Source organism: Podarcis melisellensis, assembly GCF_964234715.1.
Source record: "Podarcis melisellensis genome assembly, chromosome: 2".
NCBI classification, from domain to species: domain Eukaryota; kingdom Metazoa; phylum Chordata; class Lepidosauria; order Squamata; family Lacertidae; genus Podarcis; species Podarcis melisellensis.
In genome coordinates this window covers 76,373,063-76,393,373 of record NC_138529.1, presented here as the reverse complement: position 1 = coordinate 76,393,373, position 20,311 = coordinate 76,373,063, and the positions used below count along the sequence as shown (strand labels likewise).

The 20,311-nt window shown below is 45.1% G+C and overlaps 2 protein-coding genes and 2 long non-coding RNA genes across 6 annotated transcripts in view; 2 read left to right on the top strand and 2 right to left on the bottom strand.

Moving 5' to 3' along the window:
- The window catches only part of LOC309364313, a 49,949-nt gene extending 47,508 nt beyond the window's left edge, over window positions 1-2,441 (top strand). Inside the window, exon 2 of the long non-coding RNA XR_014165818.1 lies at window positions 2,041-2,441. This is a non-coding gene — a long non-coding RNA (uncharacterized lncRNA). The remainder of the gene's footprint in view (window positions 1-2,040) is intronic.
- The window catches only part of SYN2 (synapsin II), a 147,054-nt gene extending 136,487 nt beyond the window's left edge, over window positions 1-10,567 (bottom strand). The window contains exon 1 of the mRNA XM_081901207.1: window positions 9,887-10,567. Within this exon, the coding sequence (XP_081757333.1) occupies window positions 9,887-10,281 (395 nt within the window). The 5' untranslated portion in view covers window positions 10,282-10,567. The remainder of the gene's footprint in view (window positions 1-9,886) is intronic.
- A 190-nt stretch (window positions 10,568-10,757) lies between these two features.
- TAMM41 (TAM41 mitochondrial translocator assembly and maintenance homolog) overlaps window positions 10,758-20,311 on the top strand; it is a 146,326-nt gene continuing 136,772 nt past the window's right edge. For 2 of the 3 annotated variants that reach the window (XM_081901241.1, XM_081901238.1), the window contains exon 1: window positions 10,758-10,848. The gene's annotated coding sequence lies outside the window, so the exon portion shown is untranslated. Of the gene's footprint in view, window positions 10,849-11,784; window positions 11,802-20,311 lie in introns of those variants that run through there. The other variant, XM_081901239.1, reaches the window with a different exon arrangement.
- The window catches only part of LOC309364298, a 99,940-nt gene continuing 92,820 nt past the window's right edge, over window positions 13,192-20,311 (bottom strand). Inside the window, exons 3-4 of the long non-coding RNA XR_014165800.1 lie at window positions 13,905-13,976; window positions 13,192-13,442 (exon numbers count right to left, since the gene is read on the bottom strand). This is a non-coding gene — a long non-coding RNA (uncharacterized lncRNA). The remainder of the gene's footprint in view (window positions 13,443-13,904; window positions 13,977-20,311) is intronic.

Below are 20,311 nucleotides of genomic sequence, written 5' to 3'. Positions count from 1 at the left end.
AATGTTTGTAGAAATATCAATATGGGCATGAAGTATTGATTGGAAAGACAATTTTGAATAATTATCATGGTGCCGTGCCAGCATGCTGAAATCTATTCTAAATTAGTTTATTACTGAAGAAAGAAACACATGTTTATATCCAACAGTGACCATTCAAGATAAAAACAGTCCAATTTTTATTTCCTTAAGCTCTCATCCCATGACTGCATCCTTCTGGTGACCATTGACAGCATTACAGTGGACGCTCGTGTTGCAAACGTGATCTGTGTGGGATGCACGTTTGCAACCTGCAGCATTTGCAACCTGCGTCTGCGCACGTGCAGGTTGCGATTCGGTCTTCTGCGCATGCGCGACCGCAGAAACCCAGAAGTAACCCATTCCAGTACTTCCGGGTTTCAGCGGTCCGTAACCCGAAAAAACCTGAAGCGTCTGTAACCCGAGGTATGACTGTACTTTAGAATACCACAACCAATTTTCACATGTGTCAGAGCTGCCTCTCGGTCCCAGCTCACAGAGGACCAACGCCAGGCTGTGTTTATGTACAAAGGTCTTTATTAAAGTTCAGTTTCCATTTCAAAGCCGCAGCGCGCAGCTCTACGTCCTAAACCCTACACCGGCGAAGTCCCGTCTGAGTCTCCTCCCCTCTGACACCAGTTTAATATCCTAGCCCTGCTCCACCTTTTCCGCTGCTCTCTCCTTCTCTGGGTCCTTCTGCCCGTTGGGGCATTCCCCTTTCTAGACTCCTCTGACGCTGAGTCGCTTAGCTCCTCCCCCTGCCTCCGGTGAGCTTTGGGACCTGGTTCCCAATCCTCCTCCTCTGCGGTCCCGCGCTCCTGTACATTTGAACTTGCTTCTCGCGCCAATCCAGTGACCTTCCTCCTAACCGTTACACTACTCCTGCCACTGCTTCCCTCTTCCGGAATACTGGCCGGATCTGACCTCCCCTCCGTTGTCTGACTCTCCGATGGAGGCGTGGTCAGCCCTGCCTCGTCTTCTCTCCCTGGTGGGGAATCCACTGGCCCTGATACTTGGGACTTTTCCCCCTCACTATGCTCTGGTGGGGAAGCTGGTCCTGATTTCCAACTGCTGCTCTGGGAGTCCCTGCTCCCCCCTTGCTCCTGGGGCGTTCCCCTTGGGAACCCTCTACCCCTGGCCACTGGCGCCCCCTTCTGCGAATCTTCCGATTCGCTGGAGAGACTCATGGAATCCCTCGGGCCACTGTCATATTCTCCTACGCTCCCCTCGGATTCTTCCCCTTCGCTCTCCATCTCCTCTCTTCCCTGTGCCTCTCCTCCTGAGCCTCTGACAACATGGTAGCAAGAATGAAGCAAATTTTTGTTTTCAGTTTAAATAATTCTGGTGAACACATATCATAATTATCCTGTTTCTTCCTGCACCTATACTCAGATTGATAAAGTATGAGCAGCAAAATTCTTACTTTTATAACATAGCAAGTACTCCCAGCTATTTGTCAACATAAACTATGTGTATAGTTAAGCACTTATTTAAAAAAGGGAAAAGGAAACTTGTTCCAAAATACTGACTAAAGTAGGATGGAAATGGAGAAAAACCAAACTGCATTACCAAACTGCTCTTTCCAGACTCTTCATGGGAGGAAGCAGAAACACAAGGTGTGAAGAAGTACAAACCTCTGTCAATTGTGGCACATTGACTATAATTATGTAATAAGCTGAGGTAGAATTGGGATATGGGCTGCTGATACCACAAATACTCTCAAAGCGAATGAACAGTGAATCTTATTGTGTAGTTATCCTCTGTAGTTCTCAGGAACAGCAGATCTAAGTGTAGAGGTATTCTCTGAAGGGAACCAGCCTCACCTGGAGTAGAAAAGCTCCAGATACCCCCACACACATCTGCCTCTTTACCTATTGAATATTGTGCTAACAGACTTGCTCCTGAGCAAGGAGTCAAACCCAGTGCTTGAGTGATACCACTCATGTAGATGTACCCCACACTACTTATACAGTGGTGCCCCGCAAGACGAATGCCTCGCAAGACGGAAAACTCACTAGACGAAAGGGTTTTCCGTTTTATGAGCTGCTTTGCAAGACGAATTTCCCTATGGGCTTGCTTCGCAAGACGAAAACGTCTTGCAAGTTTGTTTCCTTTTTCTTAACACCGTTAATACAGTTGCGACTTGACTTCGAGGAGCAACTCATAGAACGCAGTGTACAGAGTAGCCTTTTTTTTGAGGTTTTTAAAGACTTTGGTGATTTTTGAAGCTTTTCCAAAACTTCTTTTGCAGCCATTTGGTAAGTTAAGCTTTTAAAACTTTTTGGGGGGGGTTTTGGATTTTGGGTTGGGGTGTTTGGAATTCAAGGACTTGGTGTTGGGGAGGGGTTTGCAAGAATCTGGAAGCTTGTTTTTTTTTTCCTGCATTTTTATGATTTTCTGTGACCATTGGGCCACTCTGCTGTTTTTTTTAAAAAAAATTCTGGATTTGAATTTCTGTGTTCTGGGTGGCTGGGGGAACAGTTGGGGAGGGGGTTTCAAGAATCTGGAAGCTTGTGGTTTTTTTCTGCATTTTTATGATTTTCTGTGACCATTGGGCCACTCTGCTGTTTTTTAAAAAAAATTCTGGGTTTGAATTTTGAAATGCTCTTTACAGTATGTGTGACTTTAAAGAGCACTTAATAAACTCTTGTTGTACCAAATTTGGCTTTGTTTGGACTTTTTTTGACCATAGGAACGCATTAATTGATTTTCAATGCATTCCTATGGGATTTTGTGCTTCGCAAGACGAAAAATTCGCTAGATGAAAAAATTCGCAGAACGAATTAATTTCGTCTTGCGAGGCACCACTGTACTGGCAGATAACCATACCTGGTGGGGATTCTCTCTTTTATGCAACACTTAGGAGGACAGAAATTGTCTAAGGGTTTTTACCTGGCAAACCTAGATGTACCGTAGGTGCTTTAGAATTAGCAGACCCCTTATCACATTGATGGGATAAGAACAGCAGATTCACAGACCAAGATGCACAAGTCTAAGGAACTAATTTTGAATGCAAGATAAAAGAGTTCTGACCTTGTAACATAAATGTTCCTACTGCATTATCTAGATATGCACACAAAGAGGCTTCACCAGGGGCTAATGTTGTTAAACAAACCAGTTGTAGCTGCTGTCTTATTCTAACCCAAAGAGAAAAGATTGTAATAAATTAAAATATAGTTTCTTCTAATTTGATCCATAGGGTCAAACAAACTGATACTCATTTATGTTTACTATGAAAATATATTTCCTAATGAGACAAATGCATTCCATGTAATATGCAATTTCATTTCTCCATTACAAATCTAGCAAATCTTCATAAGTTTTTCTGCAAACAGAACCTCTGCCTTAAAAAAAGCCTTCCAAATAAAGAGCTTAAATAGAATAACTCAGGTACACAAAACAGACATATTTAACAGAGGGACACCGCAGCTGACATTTCCTAAACCACAATTTATTATCTAGATCTGGAACAGAGTGTTCCTTTAACCAAATATTGGTGAATTATACTATGATTGCCATAAAAAGAAAACCCAGTGTACCTTGGAATCTATTGTAATAGAGATATGAATTTTAAGAGATTTTGAAAATGGAAAACATGAATAACAGGAGGCAATACTCAAAGGTACATAAGCTTCACTAGTCTGGTGTGGAAATGTACACTGTGTTGCTGCCCAGAAACCAAAGGGGTATGCCACCTTGGGAAATGTCTGACAGTTTCTGTCACTGAAGCAAAAATACCCAGGATTTGGTTTACTGGTTAGACTACCAAACCAAGGCCCCTCTAGCCTAGCATCTCATTTTCAACAGGCAGCCATTCAAACATCTTTGGAACATCTTAAGCAAGGCATGAAGGATCTCCTTTTATTTGCCCCTAGCATTTAGTACTCCAAATGCTACTGTCATGAAAGCTCCATTTAACGGTCATGGCTAATAGCCATAAATAGTTCTGTTTTTTAATTTATTCATGCTTATAAGCCAGTTGCTGTTCGGAGATATCGATCTTGCCTTATCGATAGAGCCGCAACGTCAGACAGCTTTACGATCCGCATCAATCACCTACAGCGGTCTGGCAGGCTTCCTCTCAAGCTGCGCAATAACTCCTGCTGTCTCTCGTTTCAGTCACGGTTTAGCAGAGTTGAACAGCGTGTAAAGCAGTCTTGCTTCTTGTAAGCACACATAGACAGGTTCGTCTATTTACAGCTCTTTATTAAAACATTACAGCAAACAAAGTCCAGGGCTTCTTTCAGCCATGTCTCCCTCACAGATACACAGAGGGAAGTGAAAGTACAGGGATTGTCCCGCCCAGCTTCTGTCTCCGCCCAGCTGTAAGCTGACGTTAGCAGGTGACACACACCAGGGGAATTTAACCAGATAAATTCTGAACCATCACACCCCCCCTTGTGTCCCTGCGTGATACCTGTGCAACATCTTCAGTAACACCTTGTGAGATCGATCCCTTCCCCATTGCCTTGTGCCTTCCCTTGGCAAACCTGTTTGGCATTTGTGGAACCACCTCACAGCTCTCAGAATCGCACTGTGCAAAACTTACCCACGCACCTGTGGCCTGATACCTCTCTGGTGGGATACCTTTCGTTGTGCGACTGGACCTCCTAGGCACAAACTCAGGTGTATCCTCTGCATCATGGGATTCACTCTCTGACTTAAAGCGTCTTCGAATCCTCTCCATTACACTCACAGGAGAACTAGGTTCACTTTTGGGCAGTCTCATAACAGCTTGTGGAGATGCCACATCCTGCTCTTGACCCTGGTCAGTGACCTGGTCGTCATCAGCAGCCTCAGCCCCTTCTTCCTCTGCCTCATCAGAACTGTCTTCTGGGTCAGAGAGACAATCTGAGAGAACATCACGCCTGACAGGAGTCTTTGACCTTACCTCCTCCTCTAAGAACTCAGCGTGTTTACTGATCAGCACCTTACTCTGATCACCTGATGGGTAAGCAAAACGCCATGCACGGGCATCTGGCTCATACCCACAGAAGATCATTTTCTGGACTTTGGCTCCATCTGGCCCTTGCAAAGCCTTAGGCAAAGCGACAAGCGCAGAAGTCCCAAAAGTCCGCAGAAAGTGAACCTGGGGTTTGCGGCCATTTAACAAAGAGAACGGTGTGTCACCTACCAGTGAGTTGTAGACACGGTTCCAGGTGAATGACACAGCCCTAGTAGCCTCCACCCAAAACTCAGGAGGCAACCTGGCTTCTTTCAGCATCACCTGTGCAGCCTTAACCAGAGCTCCACTCCTCAGCTCTGCCCCCCCCCCTTGCTGGGGTGAATTAACTGTGTGGCGTATCCCTCTCTTCTGCAAGAACTTCTGCAACGCAGAACCAGTGTACTCAGCATTTCTGTCACTGATGATCTCTTGAACCCTGGTGGAGAACCTCTGTTCCACCCCCTCAATCCAGCTCTTGATCAGCTGTGCTGCATCCTCCCTGGATTTGAGACCGTGAGCCCAGGAACTCTGCGAAAAATTATCCAAAAAAGTTAGGAGAAACCTGGCCCCCCCTAGACTTGGTTCCTTGACAGGACCGGCCAAATCTATGTGTACCAACTCAAAAGGTTTAGTGGCCACACGTTCCACCTTTGGGTAACTGCACCCTCTCACCTTTGCTTGCTTGCAAGTGTCACAATCAATGGCACTTCCACAATTTTGAATCCTACACCCCGTGGCAACCTCGGGCAGAGTCTGCAAGTCCTCTACCGACCCATGAATTGTTCTCTGATGCCATACGCATGCACATGTAACATTATGAGCGGGAATTGTAGCACGTTGGTTGGGAACTGTAGCACGCAACGCTTGTGCTTTCTCAACCTTCCCCTCACCTCCAAGAGACGTTTTAAGAATGAAAAGATCATTCTGTCCCTTCTGCACTTTGGCCAGTAACCTCCCCTCTCTGGAGATTGTGCAGACATCACTTTCAAAACAAACTTTGAACCCCTTACTTAACAAATAAGGCACAGATAGCAAACAGTGATGAATCTCTGGAACAATACAAAAATCCACTGTCTCCTGTAAAACAGAAAGAAAGACATTAGCACATTTGTGAACTCTAGTTTTCTGTCCATTCGCGAACTTAATAGTTTGTCCTTTCGGAACTGCTGTGCAATTCCACCTCTCGACTGCAGGGGTCTCTGGAACCATGTTGCGGTTAGCTGCAGAGTCGATTACAAGGTTGAGCTGGAAATTTTCCACTCGGCCGTCTTCAAACACTGCCATATTCGCAGAAACCTGATAAGACTCTTCCTGTTGTTTACCACGACCACCTGGCTCAGTTCCACGCCTGCCTGTCTTCCCAGGCCTGTTGCCATGGAAACCTGCCTGATTCCCATGGGAAAAGTCTTTGCAAACATCCTGCATCGGCTCTCTGCTCCGGTGGGGGCAACTGCCACGCCGACGTTGAACTCCAGTGGAAAAACACTGCCCGGGGCTCCTCCCAGCTGGCCTGGCCTTCCTCCTTCTGGAACGGCTCCTCCCACCAGCGTGGCCCCCCCTGAAGCTCCTCTCTGCTTCAGCACAAAGCGAAAGCTGTTTAAACTTGCCTTTGGAACTCTTCGCCCCCCCGATCTGCTCACTAGCGCTCCTAGAGGCTAAGACATCGGGAACAGGGCCTGCCAGTTCAGCCTCTCCAGGGCTTCCTCCAGGACTCTGGCCTTTCGCTAACGCCTCACACAAGCACGGTGCAGCATTAGTACAGCTGCCAGCAATAGTCCCTTCTGCCCCCTCTGGGGGCCCACAGCTTCCCTCAGCTGTGTGTTGACTCTCAAGAATGTGCCCAGCGCCATCTTGCCTCTCCCCTTCTGATGCAGCCGCATCTAGGCCATGGCGTTCCACTCCTGCTTCACAAGCCTCACGGAGTGCTAGCCATGCAACCTCAGGCCTCTCAGCATCTAGGACAATAGGCTTCAGCGCATCACTTACATTCTCTGCCAGAAATACTAGCACACACTTCTCAGCTTCGCTTAGCTCTGTTGCTGCTCCAGCCGCTTTCTGTAGTGGCTGGACTGCCTCCCAAAGGCTTTCTCCGACCAACAACAGTTCTACGTGGAGACTCCACGTCCACCAGCCTTCACGCGTCAGCTTTTCACATGGTAGCTTAAGCTCAAAACCATGCTTCTGGAACTGCGCCATCTTCTCCCGTTCTCCCAAGGTGCCCCAAGCTGTACTTACTCCGTACCAGCTTCCTCCGGCCTTCCCTTCCGTGGAGAAACGATATTTCAGCTGCGTCTCAGCCTTCAGCTCTTAGCTGCTTTTTAGCTCTTTGTGTATCAGATGCTCTCACTGTCTCTCGGAAGCAGGCAATTAATCATTTGCTCTCCGGCACCCAGTCAGCTCCCGTTCCGCTCCTCAGCCGCAGACCGCTGACTTCAAAGCATTCCTGAGGCTCACACCGACTGCTTTACGAGCGTTTTCTGACACTCCATAACCTGTTCGGAGATATCGATCTTGCCTTATCGATAGAGCCGCAACGTCAGACAGCTTTACGATCCGCATCAATCACCTACAGCGGTCTGGCAGGCTTCCTCTCAAGCTGCGCAATAACTCCTGCTGTCTCTCGTTTCAGTCACGGTTTAGCAGAGTTGAACAGCGTGTAAAGCAGTCTTGCTTCTTGTAAGCACACATAGACAGGTTCGTCTATTTACAGCTCTTTATTAAAACATTACAGCAAACAAAGTCCAGGGCTTCTTTCAGCCATGTCTCCCTCACAGATACACAGAGGGAAGTGAAAGTACAGGGATTGTCCCGCCCAGCTTCTGTCTCCGCCCAGCTGTAAGCTGACGTTAGCAGGTGACACACACCAGGGGAATTTAACCAGATAAATTCTGAACCATCAGTTGCTATCACCACATCTTGTGGTAGCACATTTTCCTTTAAATTCACACTATCCTTTTGAGTTAAAAAGTAAGATTTCTTGCTGTGAGCTGTATTAGTTCATTATCTAGAACTATCATTTGCACATAGTACCAGAGGGGGGAAAGCAAGGCAAGATAATCTACGGTAAATCAAATACTAAACCATTAACTGTTTTTGCTTTAATTTCCACAATAACCATATTACACAGTGCAGGCAGATAGATAATGAAAGATGGGAACAGTTGCATGTTCAGTGCTTATCACTGTTTTAAAATCTCTATTAATTTTCATGCACACCACAAGCATCCAAAGTAGCAGGAATGTTAGTGTATTGCAGCAAAACAGCGCTGTGATCCTATGCATGTTTAATCCGATGTATACCCCACTGAGTTTAAAGGCATAATCCTAACAATCTACTCAGAAGTAAGTCCTATTGAATTAAATGGAGCATACTCCTAGGTAAATTGGATTAGATTTGCAGCCTTACTACCAGGTAATTGTATATAATCCTATTCACGCTTACTAGGAAGCAAGGACACCATCCACAGTGGAGATTATTTCCAAGTGGACGTGCATAGCACTGGATTATCATGGTACTGTAAAGACTAAGACATTTATTGAAACATATGCTTTTGTGACTAGAGTGGACACATAAACATGGCTGTCAGGTACACAGGAAAGGCATGCTATTTAAAGTGTTGTGCAAAGCAATTGTTTGTGTTATAATCTGCAGCACATTTGACCTCATGGCCAACAATGTATAAACATTCTTTCTTTTTAAAAATACATTACAAATCCTTATATTACACAGAGCTCCCATTCATCTTTCATTTAGATAGCTGATCAGATCCACACCTGTCAGCTTCAGTAATAGTGCCGCATCAGGTACTCACAGATCATTCCCCATGTTCACTATGTAAATATTTTCCAGAGCCTCAAGGAAAACAGTCTAGCTCCAAAATCAGGTAACTGAAAACTTCTCTTGACACTTTACATCCAGGTTGGTTATTTTTTTGCTGTTGTAAGACCTCACCTTTTCACATCCCTTTTGTAAACTGAGGTTTAATATCTTGTCAAAACAATGTACAATACAATAAAATTGCTTTCACACAGGATACATGCCAGTGATCTAGCAGTCACTATTGATATTTTGTGGAAACAACTATGATAAATAGGACTAAAATCTGAACACTCCAGATCTGATGAAGTTACCCTCATCTATTTGGAACGAATCTGATAAAAGCTTGTCTCTGTTCAAATAGAGAGCATGTTCACAATATTTAGGCAAATTGTGCATAGTGCTTTTAAAACTTGTATCTGGGAACACACCAGTCTCACACGCCTTGTCTCACAGGTTCCATCTCTGGTGTAACTAAGCACCACTGATACCTTTGCAGGGTTTAATGAACACTTCCCTCAGCCCCTGCAAAAACCTTGCATGGCATCTGTACACAAAGGCCGCCATGGGTGATGGTACTGGTGTAAATTCACCGAGTGTGTTGCGCGCTGGGAAGCTGCAGTCACCTGGAAGCTCCCAGCACATGTACTCCCAGCCAAATATGCACATGCATAATAGCGGCACGTGACAATCTACAGGCAGGTCCGTTGGCTCCCCCCCCCCCCACGTTGAAGGTTGGGTTTTGTTTTTTGTTGTTTCTTTTGCATAGAGAGTAAAGCTGGGAGGTGACCCTTTCTCTGCCGTTTCAGCACACAGGCAGCCCACCTTTCCTATGCCCTGTTGCTGCCTCAACAGGGCGGCATTCGGGTCCCCCCCCTCGTCCTCCCTGCAGCCCAGTGGGGCGCCCATGACCAGCATTTCCTCCGCGCTCCTTCGAAGCCTACGGGCTTTTCTCCAGCGCACTAAGGCACGGCTGTAGCGCCTACTAGGGCTTGCCCTGTTTTCCCGCCTTCTGCCACTCCGAACCGGGTGGGGCGAGGAGAGGCACCAATCCGGACCCTTTGCAGCCGGGGGTGGCGGGGTGGTTGAGGGAAGGAAAGAGCACCTTACCAGTCCGTGTGAGGCTCATCGATGACCAGGAGCAGCTTGAACTTTTTGGCAGCCGCCGAGGAGGACGAGCCGGCGTCCACCAAGCCCGCCGAGGCTGCCGTCTGCTTCACAGCATTGGAGAGCGAGCTGAAGAAGCTGCTGCCCACCGACTGCTGCTGCGGCGGCGGCGGCTGGGGCGGCGGCGCTGCCGCCGGCTGAGGCTGCCTGCGCTCCGAGGCCGGGGAAGCCGAGGCCGAGGACGACGAGGAAGCAGGCGCCGCCGCCGCCGCCGCCGCTGCTGCTGCCGGCGGGGGAGGCTGCTGGGGCTCCGGCCGCTGCAGGTCGGTCATGTAGCCATTGGGCAGGTTGGCGATGAAGCTGCTGTCCGAAAGCCTGCGCCGCAGAAAGTTCATCATTTGGCCGCCACGAAGGGGGAAAGGAGACTGGCTGGAGGAACAAAGCCTGGCTGGCTGGGCGCTCGGCACGCCGCCGCCTCCTCGCTGGGTCGCGCAGAGGAGGGAAAGAGCTGCCTGCCTCTCGCTTGCACAGCGCTGGAGCCGTCGGCTGCTGCTGCTGCCGCCCCTGCTGCTTCTTCCGCGCTCCTCCCGCCCTCCGGTCTCTAGGTGGCAGCCGCCCAAGCCCGCTGCTTCTGCTGTGAATGTGAGCAGGCAGAGCCGCGGAGGACGCCCAGCCGCTTCACTGGCGAGATGAAAGGGGGACCCTCCGCTCGAGGGCTCAGCGCCCACTAGCGCTCATTTCGGCGGGAAAGCCCTTCGCCGTCCCGGTCTCCCCCGCCCCGCCTCGCCTGCCTCCCCTCCGGAGCACGGGAAAATCCTCTGCAAAACAACCCCTCCCATCATCTGTGCTTTACCTCAGGGAGAGCTGCGGCCAGTTTCCTAGGGAAAGTTTCCTTTACAACTGGGAAAAAAACTCCCCGCAAGAAAAACCACGGGGAGCTGCTGCGACCTCCCTCCAGTCATTTGGTAAGGAAAGACCTTTACACCAGCCACGCTCCACTGCAGAGCATTTACTGTCATGGGAAAACAATGTTCTCAGGTACATTTTTTTGACGTGTGGCACCATCAGCATGAGGCAAGGCCAGTGGCGTAGTGTGGGTTGTCAGCACCCGGGGCAAGGCAAGTAATTTGCACCCCCTAACCCGTGGTTTTGCGCCCCCTAACCCGTGGTTTTGCGCCCCCTAACCCTAACCCCCAGGATGAGAACAGAAATTGTGGCCTGGCGGGCGGGGCGGCAGTGGGAGGCCCCATTAGCTAAAGTGCTGCTTCAGGTTAAGAACAGTTTCAGGTTAAGAACGGACCTCCAGAACGAATTAAGTACTTAAACCGAGGTACCACTGTAGGCGCTAGGGGCACCAGTAGCTGAGGCAGTCGGCCGGCTCCACCCTCGTGCGCTCCTGGGATTGGCGGGCCGTTGAGAGGCCCACCCAGTGCACAATGCTCAAACGAGGTGCCCAGTGGCTGCCCACCCCACCCCCAAGGCGCCCGGCCCCAGCCTTGCTCTGAGGCAGCCAGCCAGGCCTGTTCTGCCGTGCGCGCCTCGCTGGCCCACCCAGAACACACTGCCCAACCAACAAGGCGCTCAGACTTGCTAAGCCGCCGCTGCCTTGGGCTCCTCTGTTGCCACTGAGGCACCAGTAAGCTCTGCCATGTGTACCTTGAGGGCCTGCCCAGAATGCACTGCTCAGCCGATGAGGCGCTCAGCTAAGCTGCCGCCTTGGGCTCCTCTGTTGCCACTGAGGCGGTTAGCCAGGCCAGTTCTGACGTGCACGCCTTGCCGAGGGAGAAATTCCTAGGGAAGGCTTCATTTACAACTGAAAAAAACAAAACCTCCCTGCAAGAAAAAACAACTGCAAGAAAAAACAGTGGGGGCATCCCCACTTCTCACCAGACTGCTGCGACCTCCCTCCAGCCATTTGGTAAGGAAAGCCATTTACACCAGCCATCCTTCACTGCAGAGCATTTACTGCCATGGGAACGGGACGTTCTCGGGTACATTTTTTTGATGTGTGGCACCATCAGCATGAGGCAGGGCCGGCCCACCCACAAGGCAAAGTGATGAGACCACCTCCGGTGGCAGTATCCACAGGGGCAGCAGATCCCACTATAGATCCTTATTCCCTCCATGTTTCTAGTGTACATCTTCACTCACTCACTCCTCCTTCCCTGGTAGGAAGAGGGACACCATTTTGCGGTTTTCCTCAGGTGCTAAAACGTCTTTGACCGGCCTTGTCAGGATACATTCGTACAGTTCTGTCATGTAACTTTACTTTCGTAACTGTGCCCTTTCATGAAGAAGAAGAGACCTCAATGTTATTTAATGGTGTCATTTTTAAATAGTACAGCTAGTGCAGGGGTGGCCCAGCAAAACAAGAAGGTAATGCCTCACCTGGTTGCTGCCACTCCACAAAAGAACCTCCCAAATGGGAGTTGCATGGCTTCTCTCTTACGCACCGGTTCCAGTGGTGGCCCGGCACAACCACAGGAGAAGCGAGGATGACGCTTATCGGCCCACCCCATTGCCAGAAAACTGAGAAGTGGCAGCAGCAGCAGCATGTTCTCCCAAGAGCTCACCAGATCACCGCTGCTACCAGTTTTCCAGCAGCCAGTGGGGCGCCCATGGGGGTTACCACCCCAGTGGGGTTCTGTTGCCTGCTTCAGTGTGCCTCATGGATGGGACTTGAAAAAGTGCTTTTCTGTATGTGCATGGGCAATCACTTTTAAATGATAGGCTGCTGCTCATTAAGGAATAACACAAAGAGAATGAGAGAGAACAGGAGGACATGGAAGGGGCAAAGTGCATTTTCCTCAAGCTGATGGTCAGTTCAACAACCTCTATCCATAACTGAAGGCTTGGTCATGTTGCCATAGCAGCAGCCAAGTGTTGGTGCTCTCCAGAAGGGGGGTGGGCATTTGCCCCACTTATTCACCTGACTAGATACAACATCATTTTGTAAGCAGAACAATAGGAGAGCTGGTTTGTGTGAGAGACTGAGTGACAATGGGAGCTGACAAGACACAGGCTTTTCACTCCAGAAGCCTAATATGGAGACAGGTTTGTTGGAGTGTTGGTGCTGTGCCCCCTTCCCCCTGCTCAGGGGAGATAGATAGATCTGTAAATTAAACTGTGTATCCTAAAGACACCATTGACCTTCATTCCACTGAAACTGGGTAAATGCTGGAACCCCTGGAGTCTTTTGCCACTCAGAAATTGGGATGCAAACAACAATATGATAAATCATCAAGTTTTGTTTGCTAAAAATTAGTGGCCATTGCAAATGTGGGAATTAAACAGTTCATACACAGTTAAGGTGACTGAGTATAGCATAAAAATGGACATAGTAAAATCCCCTGCATAATATGCAACATTTTGAAAGATAATTTTATGCCAGAGTAATATGTGAGCCATTAAAGCAAACATAGCAACCATTTATTATTTAGGCTGCACAATAACACAGTTCTTTGTATGAAATATTTAGCTCCACCAGATGCCAAATGAATAATTTTTTGTTTGTTTGTTTTCACTCAAGAATTACATTTCAAATGTTCCCTTCAGATATCTGTAAGGAAAAAATACAAATAGCAATATGACACAGGTTTATATAGTGAAAACTGGTAAATCCCATCTATCACTATGTTTCTATTGTTAGATTCCTAGCTGAGGGTACCAGAATCTCATACTTAGCTATACATTCCTGATCAAAATTGAGAGCTTGGCAAAGGAATGACTGTGAGACTGCAGTCTGAAGACATCTGCAGCCAAGTACTGTGCTGGGGGAGTTGGGGGGTTGCTGGTTATATATGACATAGTGAATGGATATTGTAACACAGCGAGCCAAGATGACCAAGCACTTTGCTACTGCAAGCACACAATATCAAATCCAAGGAGTCAAACCTATTTAAAGAGGCTGGATAAACAGAAAATGTGGGGTTACTTAATGCATTTTAAGCCAGAATTTATAACTACGTTTTCACAATTTTCCAGTCACTATTCTTATTTCCTTCTGGAAAACCTTGCTTACCTGATCCATAAGGGTAGCCATATAATAACTGGGAGCAGGTCTTTCCAGGACTGGCAGCCAAGATGGATGCACCTGGATATCAAGAAAATGCTCAAGAAAAGAAGAAAAAGCAAAAACTATGGTTATCACAATAAAAATAACTTTTTGGCCCAAAAATACTTTACAGGCCACATAGCGTTTACTGGACATTTGTTGATGCTACACAGTGTGAAGTAAATATGCTTTTCCTAAAACAGCATGTCAGCTATCAATGTCTATTGACCCATTTGATCATGATGCAGCACCAGCCAGACTCTATAAACAACTAGCTCTGCATGTAATCAAAATGACTACAGGAGGAATTTTAAAGCAATAACCATATGGTAAATGTGAATCCACCCAAAGAACCAATCAGAATCACTCAGTCTTGGATTCTATATGGTGGTGTATATTCCTTGCAATTCACTTGCAGGTTGATCAGTCACCACCAACAACTCTATTAGTATTTCTGAGGGTAGAGTTCTGGTCTCCAGCTGACATTTTACTCCAGCGATCACTGCTAGTATGCTAACATTTTTGTTAATGCAAGCCTGCTTTGTTGTTTTCTTTCCTTAGAGTGAAATAGTTCTGTTCAAATGACTAAACTGGTGTAACTTGCATATCTGAATGATCTGATCAAGTCAAAATGAGGATTTGAGTTTACTGCACATCAGGTGCAGATGTGTGGCAGAATGTATAGTTACAATTGTAATTCATTAGGGTTCATATTTGAGTCTGTTATTTGACTCAGCTGTGCCACTTTCCACCCAACAAAACTGTTGGGTGGAAAGTGGCACAGCTGAGTCAAACTAGCAAAGTTTGGAGGTGATTTGGGGAATCAGCTAGCCTCATCAGAGTTGTAAGTCTGCCACAGCCTCATGGAGAAGAAGACCTTCAGTGCAGTTACAGAGTGCCAGCAACCACTTGCAGGGGACCGAAAGAATAGCAATCCAACGACCTGAGAACTGATTCAATCATAAAGCAAAGAAAGAGCCGATCCTCTTGGGAGGTGTTCCAGGAGATTTTGTGCAAAACCACTGTGCAATAGAAGATGTGTGATGGAGAACATGTCTACTCACAGAAGTTTCTCAATTCTGCTGTTTGACAGTTATTTATTATTTTTACCCCATGCTTAGGGCAGTGTATACGACTCACCCTTTTGTCATAAAAATTATTTGTGATATGATAGGCTGAAAGACAATGACTGATCCAAAGTCACCCAGCTGAGTATAGATTGAACTCCTCATTTATATTCTGACAGTCTAACCACTCCTACACACTGACTCAATATATTTTCTCAACCTAATTATTGCGGTACAGTGGTAACTCAGGTTAAGAACTTAATTCGTTCCGGAGGTCCATTCTTAACCTGAAACTGTTCTTAACCTGAAGCATCACTTTAGCTAATGGGGCCTCCCGCTGCTGCACGATTTCTGTTCTCATCCTGAAGCAAAGTTCTTAACCCGAGGTACTATTTCTGGGTTAGTGGAGTCTGTAACCTGAAGCGTCTGTATCCTGAAGCGTATGTAACCTGAGGTACCACTGTACTTAGGTATACATTCCCATATATGGGAAGGGCTAAATACATTCTGTGCATGTAACAGCAAAAACCAGGTTTAACCCCAGTATCTCCAGGTAGAAAAGTACTATCATTTGCAGCCTGGGGAGCCACTGCAAATCAGCGTAGGGCAATGCTGAGCTAGATGGCCCAGTAGTATGACTCCATATAAGGCAGGTTTTCTAAGGCCAGAAACAATATTACCAAACATTCATTCCATCTATGGAGGACAACAATTTGGGTTATTGTTGCTGTTAGTTCTGAAGAAGGGCTTTCTAAATAGGTAAATGCTAGCCTACTTCAAAGAACAAGCATTTCCTTCACAAGAAGAACACAGGAAATACTTTGCAGGATCATACCAGTGTGTACATAATAAGCCGTTAAGAAGGTCATATATATTTAGATATACAGAACTGCATGAAAATAGACTCATTTAATTAAATGGATGTGACTGAAGCTCACTAATTTCAGTGGCTCTATTTTGTATAGACCTGAATTGGACACAATCCACATATTCTAGTAATTTGTTTTCTGATTTTTAATTTAATATAGGAGTAATAGAAAATATAATGATATTATTAATAAATATCCTATTTTAAATTATTATTTAAATATTTTTAACCTTTTTATATTGTTTGATTTATTTTTTTGTTCTGCTGTTTTATCATTTGCCACCCTAGACTCTTTTGGGAGAAATGGCAGGATAGAAATTTAATAAATAAATCATATTAATAATTATTCTATTTTAGAAAAGAATAGGCACAACTAAAGAAATATAAGCATACATTTTAATGTGATTGGGTGCTGTCCATGGTGCTACACAGTGGAACATAATGTTTCTTTTTCATTTGTTCTGAAGCTACAGTGCGGATTTTGGCTTAATACGGGCATAGGCAAACTCGGCCCTCCAGATGTTTTGGGACTACAAGTCCCATCATATCTGACCACTGGTCCTGTTAGCTAGGGATGATGGGAATTGTAGTCCCAAAACATCTGGAGGGCGGGTTTGCCTATGCCTGGCTTAATAGGATAAAAGCCAACACTGTGGTGTTTTATGATGTTTTTAATCACATCCTGAAAGCTAATAAGGCTACTAGCTGCAGTGTTGTAACCTATATGCTGGCCAAACTAAGACAGTTATACTCCCATGTATCTTTCTTCAAAAACTTATTGTCTTTCCTAGTCAAAGTAGCTTGTCTTGTAATTTTTCATGTGTATGTAACATCACATTTAGGGATCTCTCTTTCACCTAGTAAATCCTATTTTGATGAGTTTCTTAAGTTTTAATCAAGCATCTCCAAGTGGTAGTAAATAAGATTGCAATGTAAATACTCCTTTTGGGCTACATTAAAAAATGTTCAGTGATAACACACCACAAGTGTATGGAAAATGTACAACTAATTACATTTTCTGTTAAAGTAAATTATTCCAGCAATTTCTTAAGTTTGGGGTTGGTGACAATCATTACATAGCCAAATTAGTACCTTTACTCAATTAGCACCATCCACACAAGGGTATTACAAGGTATGGGAGAGCCAAAGGATTGTTGTTGTTTAGTCGTTTAGTCGTGTTTGACTCTTCGTGACCCCATGGACCAGAGCACGCCAGGCACGCCTGTCTTCCACTGCCTCCCGCAGTTTGGTCAGACTCATGTTTGTAGCTTCAAGAACACTGTCCAACCATCTCATCCTCTGTCATCCCCTTCTCCTTGTGCCCTCCATCTTTCCCAACATCAGGGTCTTTTCCAGGGAGTCTTCTCTTCTCATGAGATGGCCAAAGTATTGGAGCCTCAGCTTCACGATTTGTCCTTCCATCCCCCTTCATGGATCACTGCCTTGCCGTGGCGAAGGGGCTTGAATAACTCAGAGAAGTTATGAGCTATGCCGTGCAGGGCCACCCAAGATGGACAGGTCATAGTGGAGAGTTTTGACAAAACGTGATCCACCTGGAGCAGGAACTGGCAAGCCACTCCAGTATCCCTGCCAAGAAAACTCCATGGACAAAGACAACAGGCCAAAGGATTACAGTTGTACAAAAAATCTGGGGGGGGGGGGGACTCCTGAGGAGAGGGGAAGAATATTAAGCATTTTGTCAGATACAATGAAAAGGAGCACTCTACACTGCAACATTTTGTTATAGATTCCATACATTGTATGATAATCCCCAAAGGTTTGGATTTCAATTGCACACAGCAAGAGGTAACTCTCTGCTCACAAAAAACTGTGGAGTTCATAGCAATGTACCAAATGAGAGCTAATCATGTGGAATTAAAACTCATTCAAGCTTGTTTTGTGCATTAACTTGTTATCTGAATTAATGGATTCATAATAATGATTTGACAACAAAATTATGTGCACACAAGTTGTTCTAATTAATTGTTGCTTTAGTTTGCACAAAATAATAACGGACTGTAAAATTTAGATAAGTTACAATATGGTTGCAAGTCAACAAAGAATTTGAAAGGAGAGTAGTAGCTGAACCGTAAACCTGAGTTATTTATTGATACAGATTTAGTTTTAATTTCCCAAGACATTTAAACGAGTGAAAAGAGTATATTATGTTAATGTTTTTTTAAAAACTTCTACCCATAATGCATGTTGGGGAAAACATATAATTAAAACATTAATATCCCACCCTTCTGATGAAAATGAACACCAGATGAGAATTGTCAAATGAAACCCAGAGTTGATAGTGTATAATGTAATCCTTCATTACTGGAGTTTACAGAACTGGGGTTAAATGGGTCCGACTTCAGTGCAATGCCAGAACAATTTCCCTTGAGCCAGGATCTGATCATACCACAAAACTGCTATCCCTGACACAGCATAAAGGTCTTATTTAAGGAGAAATAAGGAAAATGTTGATATAGGAGACTTTGCTGATAGAGGCATGTTAGAAGTCTTGGGAAATTCTTAATTAATGCTATTATATGTTCAGGTTTCACCCATATTCCAAAGTCAATTTCAGATTTCACAGTTAATCCTTCAACCTGATATTCAATTTGGACTTAAGGTCAACCCCACATCTTAGAGGAGTAACAGCATGAATTAATATTTTCTTGGTTAAGAGTCTTAGAACTCTTGTTCTTCCAAACCATTCCATTTCACAAGAGAGCTATGGAACAAGCTTTACAGTATAAAACATTTCACACATAGTCTGAAATGTTAGTCTGAGCCAGAACTTGTCACACAATATTAGACTGAACCAGACCTTAACCTTTATAACACATGTGATAATAGGGTGGGGGGGCATGCATTTCATAAATAAATTTTATGTTTAGGTATTAAACTGTGTTGCATTTTTTATAATGTGAAATATTTAATTGAGTTATTGTATGTATCTTAGCTTTGCTTTATCTTCGTTGCAAGCTAAAATGGTTATAGGATGGCATATGCACTCTGTGTGAGGCGATCGTTGGGCCTGGTTCAGAGGCTCCAGCAGGTGTAAAATGCTGTAGCTAGACTGATTATGGGGACAGACTATTGCTAGCACATAACTGGTGTTCAAAAGTTAGCCCTGGTTGTGTATGTGCTACAAGGTTCTTGTATTAATCTACCAGGCCTATGACAGTTTGGGTCAAGGATACCCCAGGGACCATCTGATTCCTTATATCCCTCTCCAATCACTCAGGTCTTCAGTGGAGTCACTGTTAACGCTCCCCCATGGATCAGATGCAGGGCTCGGATCCACCCGAAGCTATGTGTTTAGTAACGTGGGTCCAATTTTATGCAAATACCCTCCAGTTGAGGTCAGACAGGCCCCCACCCTACTGAATCTCCAGCACCTACTGAATAATGTTTTATTCTAGCAGGCATTTTAATTGAAGTTTAATCATACAATTTTAACTGATTTTTATTTTTTGTTTTGTATCCTTGTAAGCTGCTTAGAGATTAGTTAAATGATTTATAAATTCTTTAAAGAAATATACATATTTTACATAAATAAATAAAGTTGTCAGGTTTTGGGAGGCTGGTATCTGTTGGACCATCTTATCAGATACCAATCCAGCCAAGCAGAATTTTTTTTTTTTCATCTGAAGATCTCCTTTGGGTACTTTCACCACTGGAAATAAAATAGGTGGCAGCTGTAAAAAGAGCTTTTCTGATGGTGGTGCCATGCAAGAAGTTCTAAGGGAGGCTTAAGTGTACCTACTTTATTGTCATTCCCAGTGCAAGATAAATAGGTTCACATTTTCCTCGTCTTTTAACATAACTTTAATGTTGTTAAAGCCCTTTTATGCTGTTGTCAGCTTCTGTTTTTACTGGCAGATTTGTTGTATTTTGGTTTCTCTACTATTATTGTTAGTGTTGTTATAGTTGTGTGGATGTTTTGTAGCACTTTTTTATTTTGTTTGTAAACCGCTCAGGAAATGCCAATTGACACTGAAGGTGTGGGTTATACATTTTAGAAATAAATTATAGGTACATCCTAACTAATGCTCAGAAATAAGTTCTCTTTAATTCAATGGGCACTAATCCCAGGTAAGTCGCCTTAGTGACTTAATTGGACCTCTTAATTGGCACAGAATGTTTGTGCCTCTATGGGTACACTTCTGTTATCAATATAGTTAATTATACCAAAATCAACTAGTTTCCTTCCCAACAAACAGGGAGAAAAAATTAGGGGCCTGCATTTAATCAATGCACCCACACAGTTGGGAGCATTGTCAAAGCAGGCTGAGACAACCATTCAGCACTACAAATGCAAATCCAGGGTTGGAATCTCTCTCTGTGTGTGAGAAAGACAGACAGACACAGACACAATCCTGTGTGCTGCATCTATTTATACTTTGCTTTCTAATCTGGCAGTGGTGCACAGAGCTCTGTTTCTG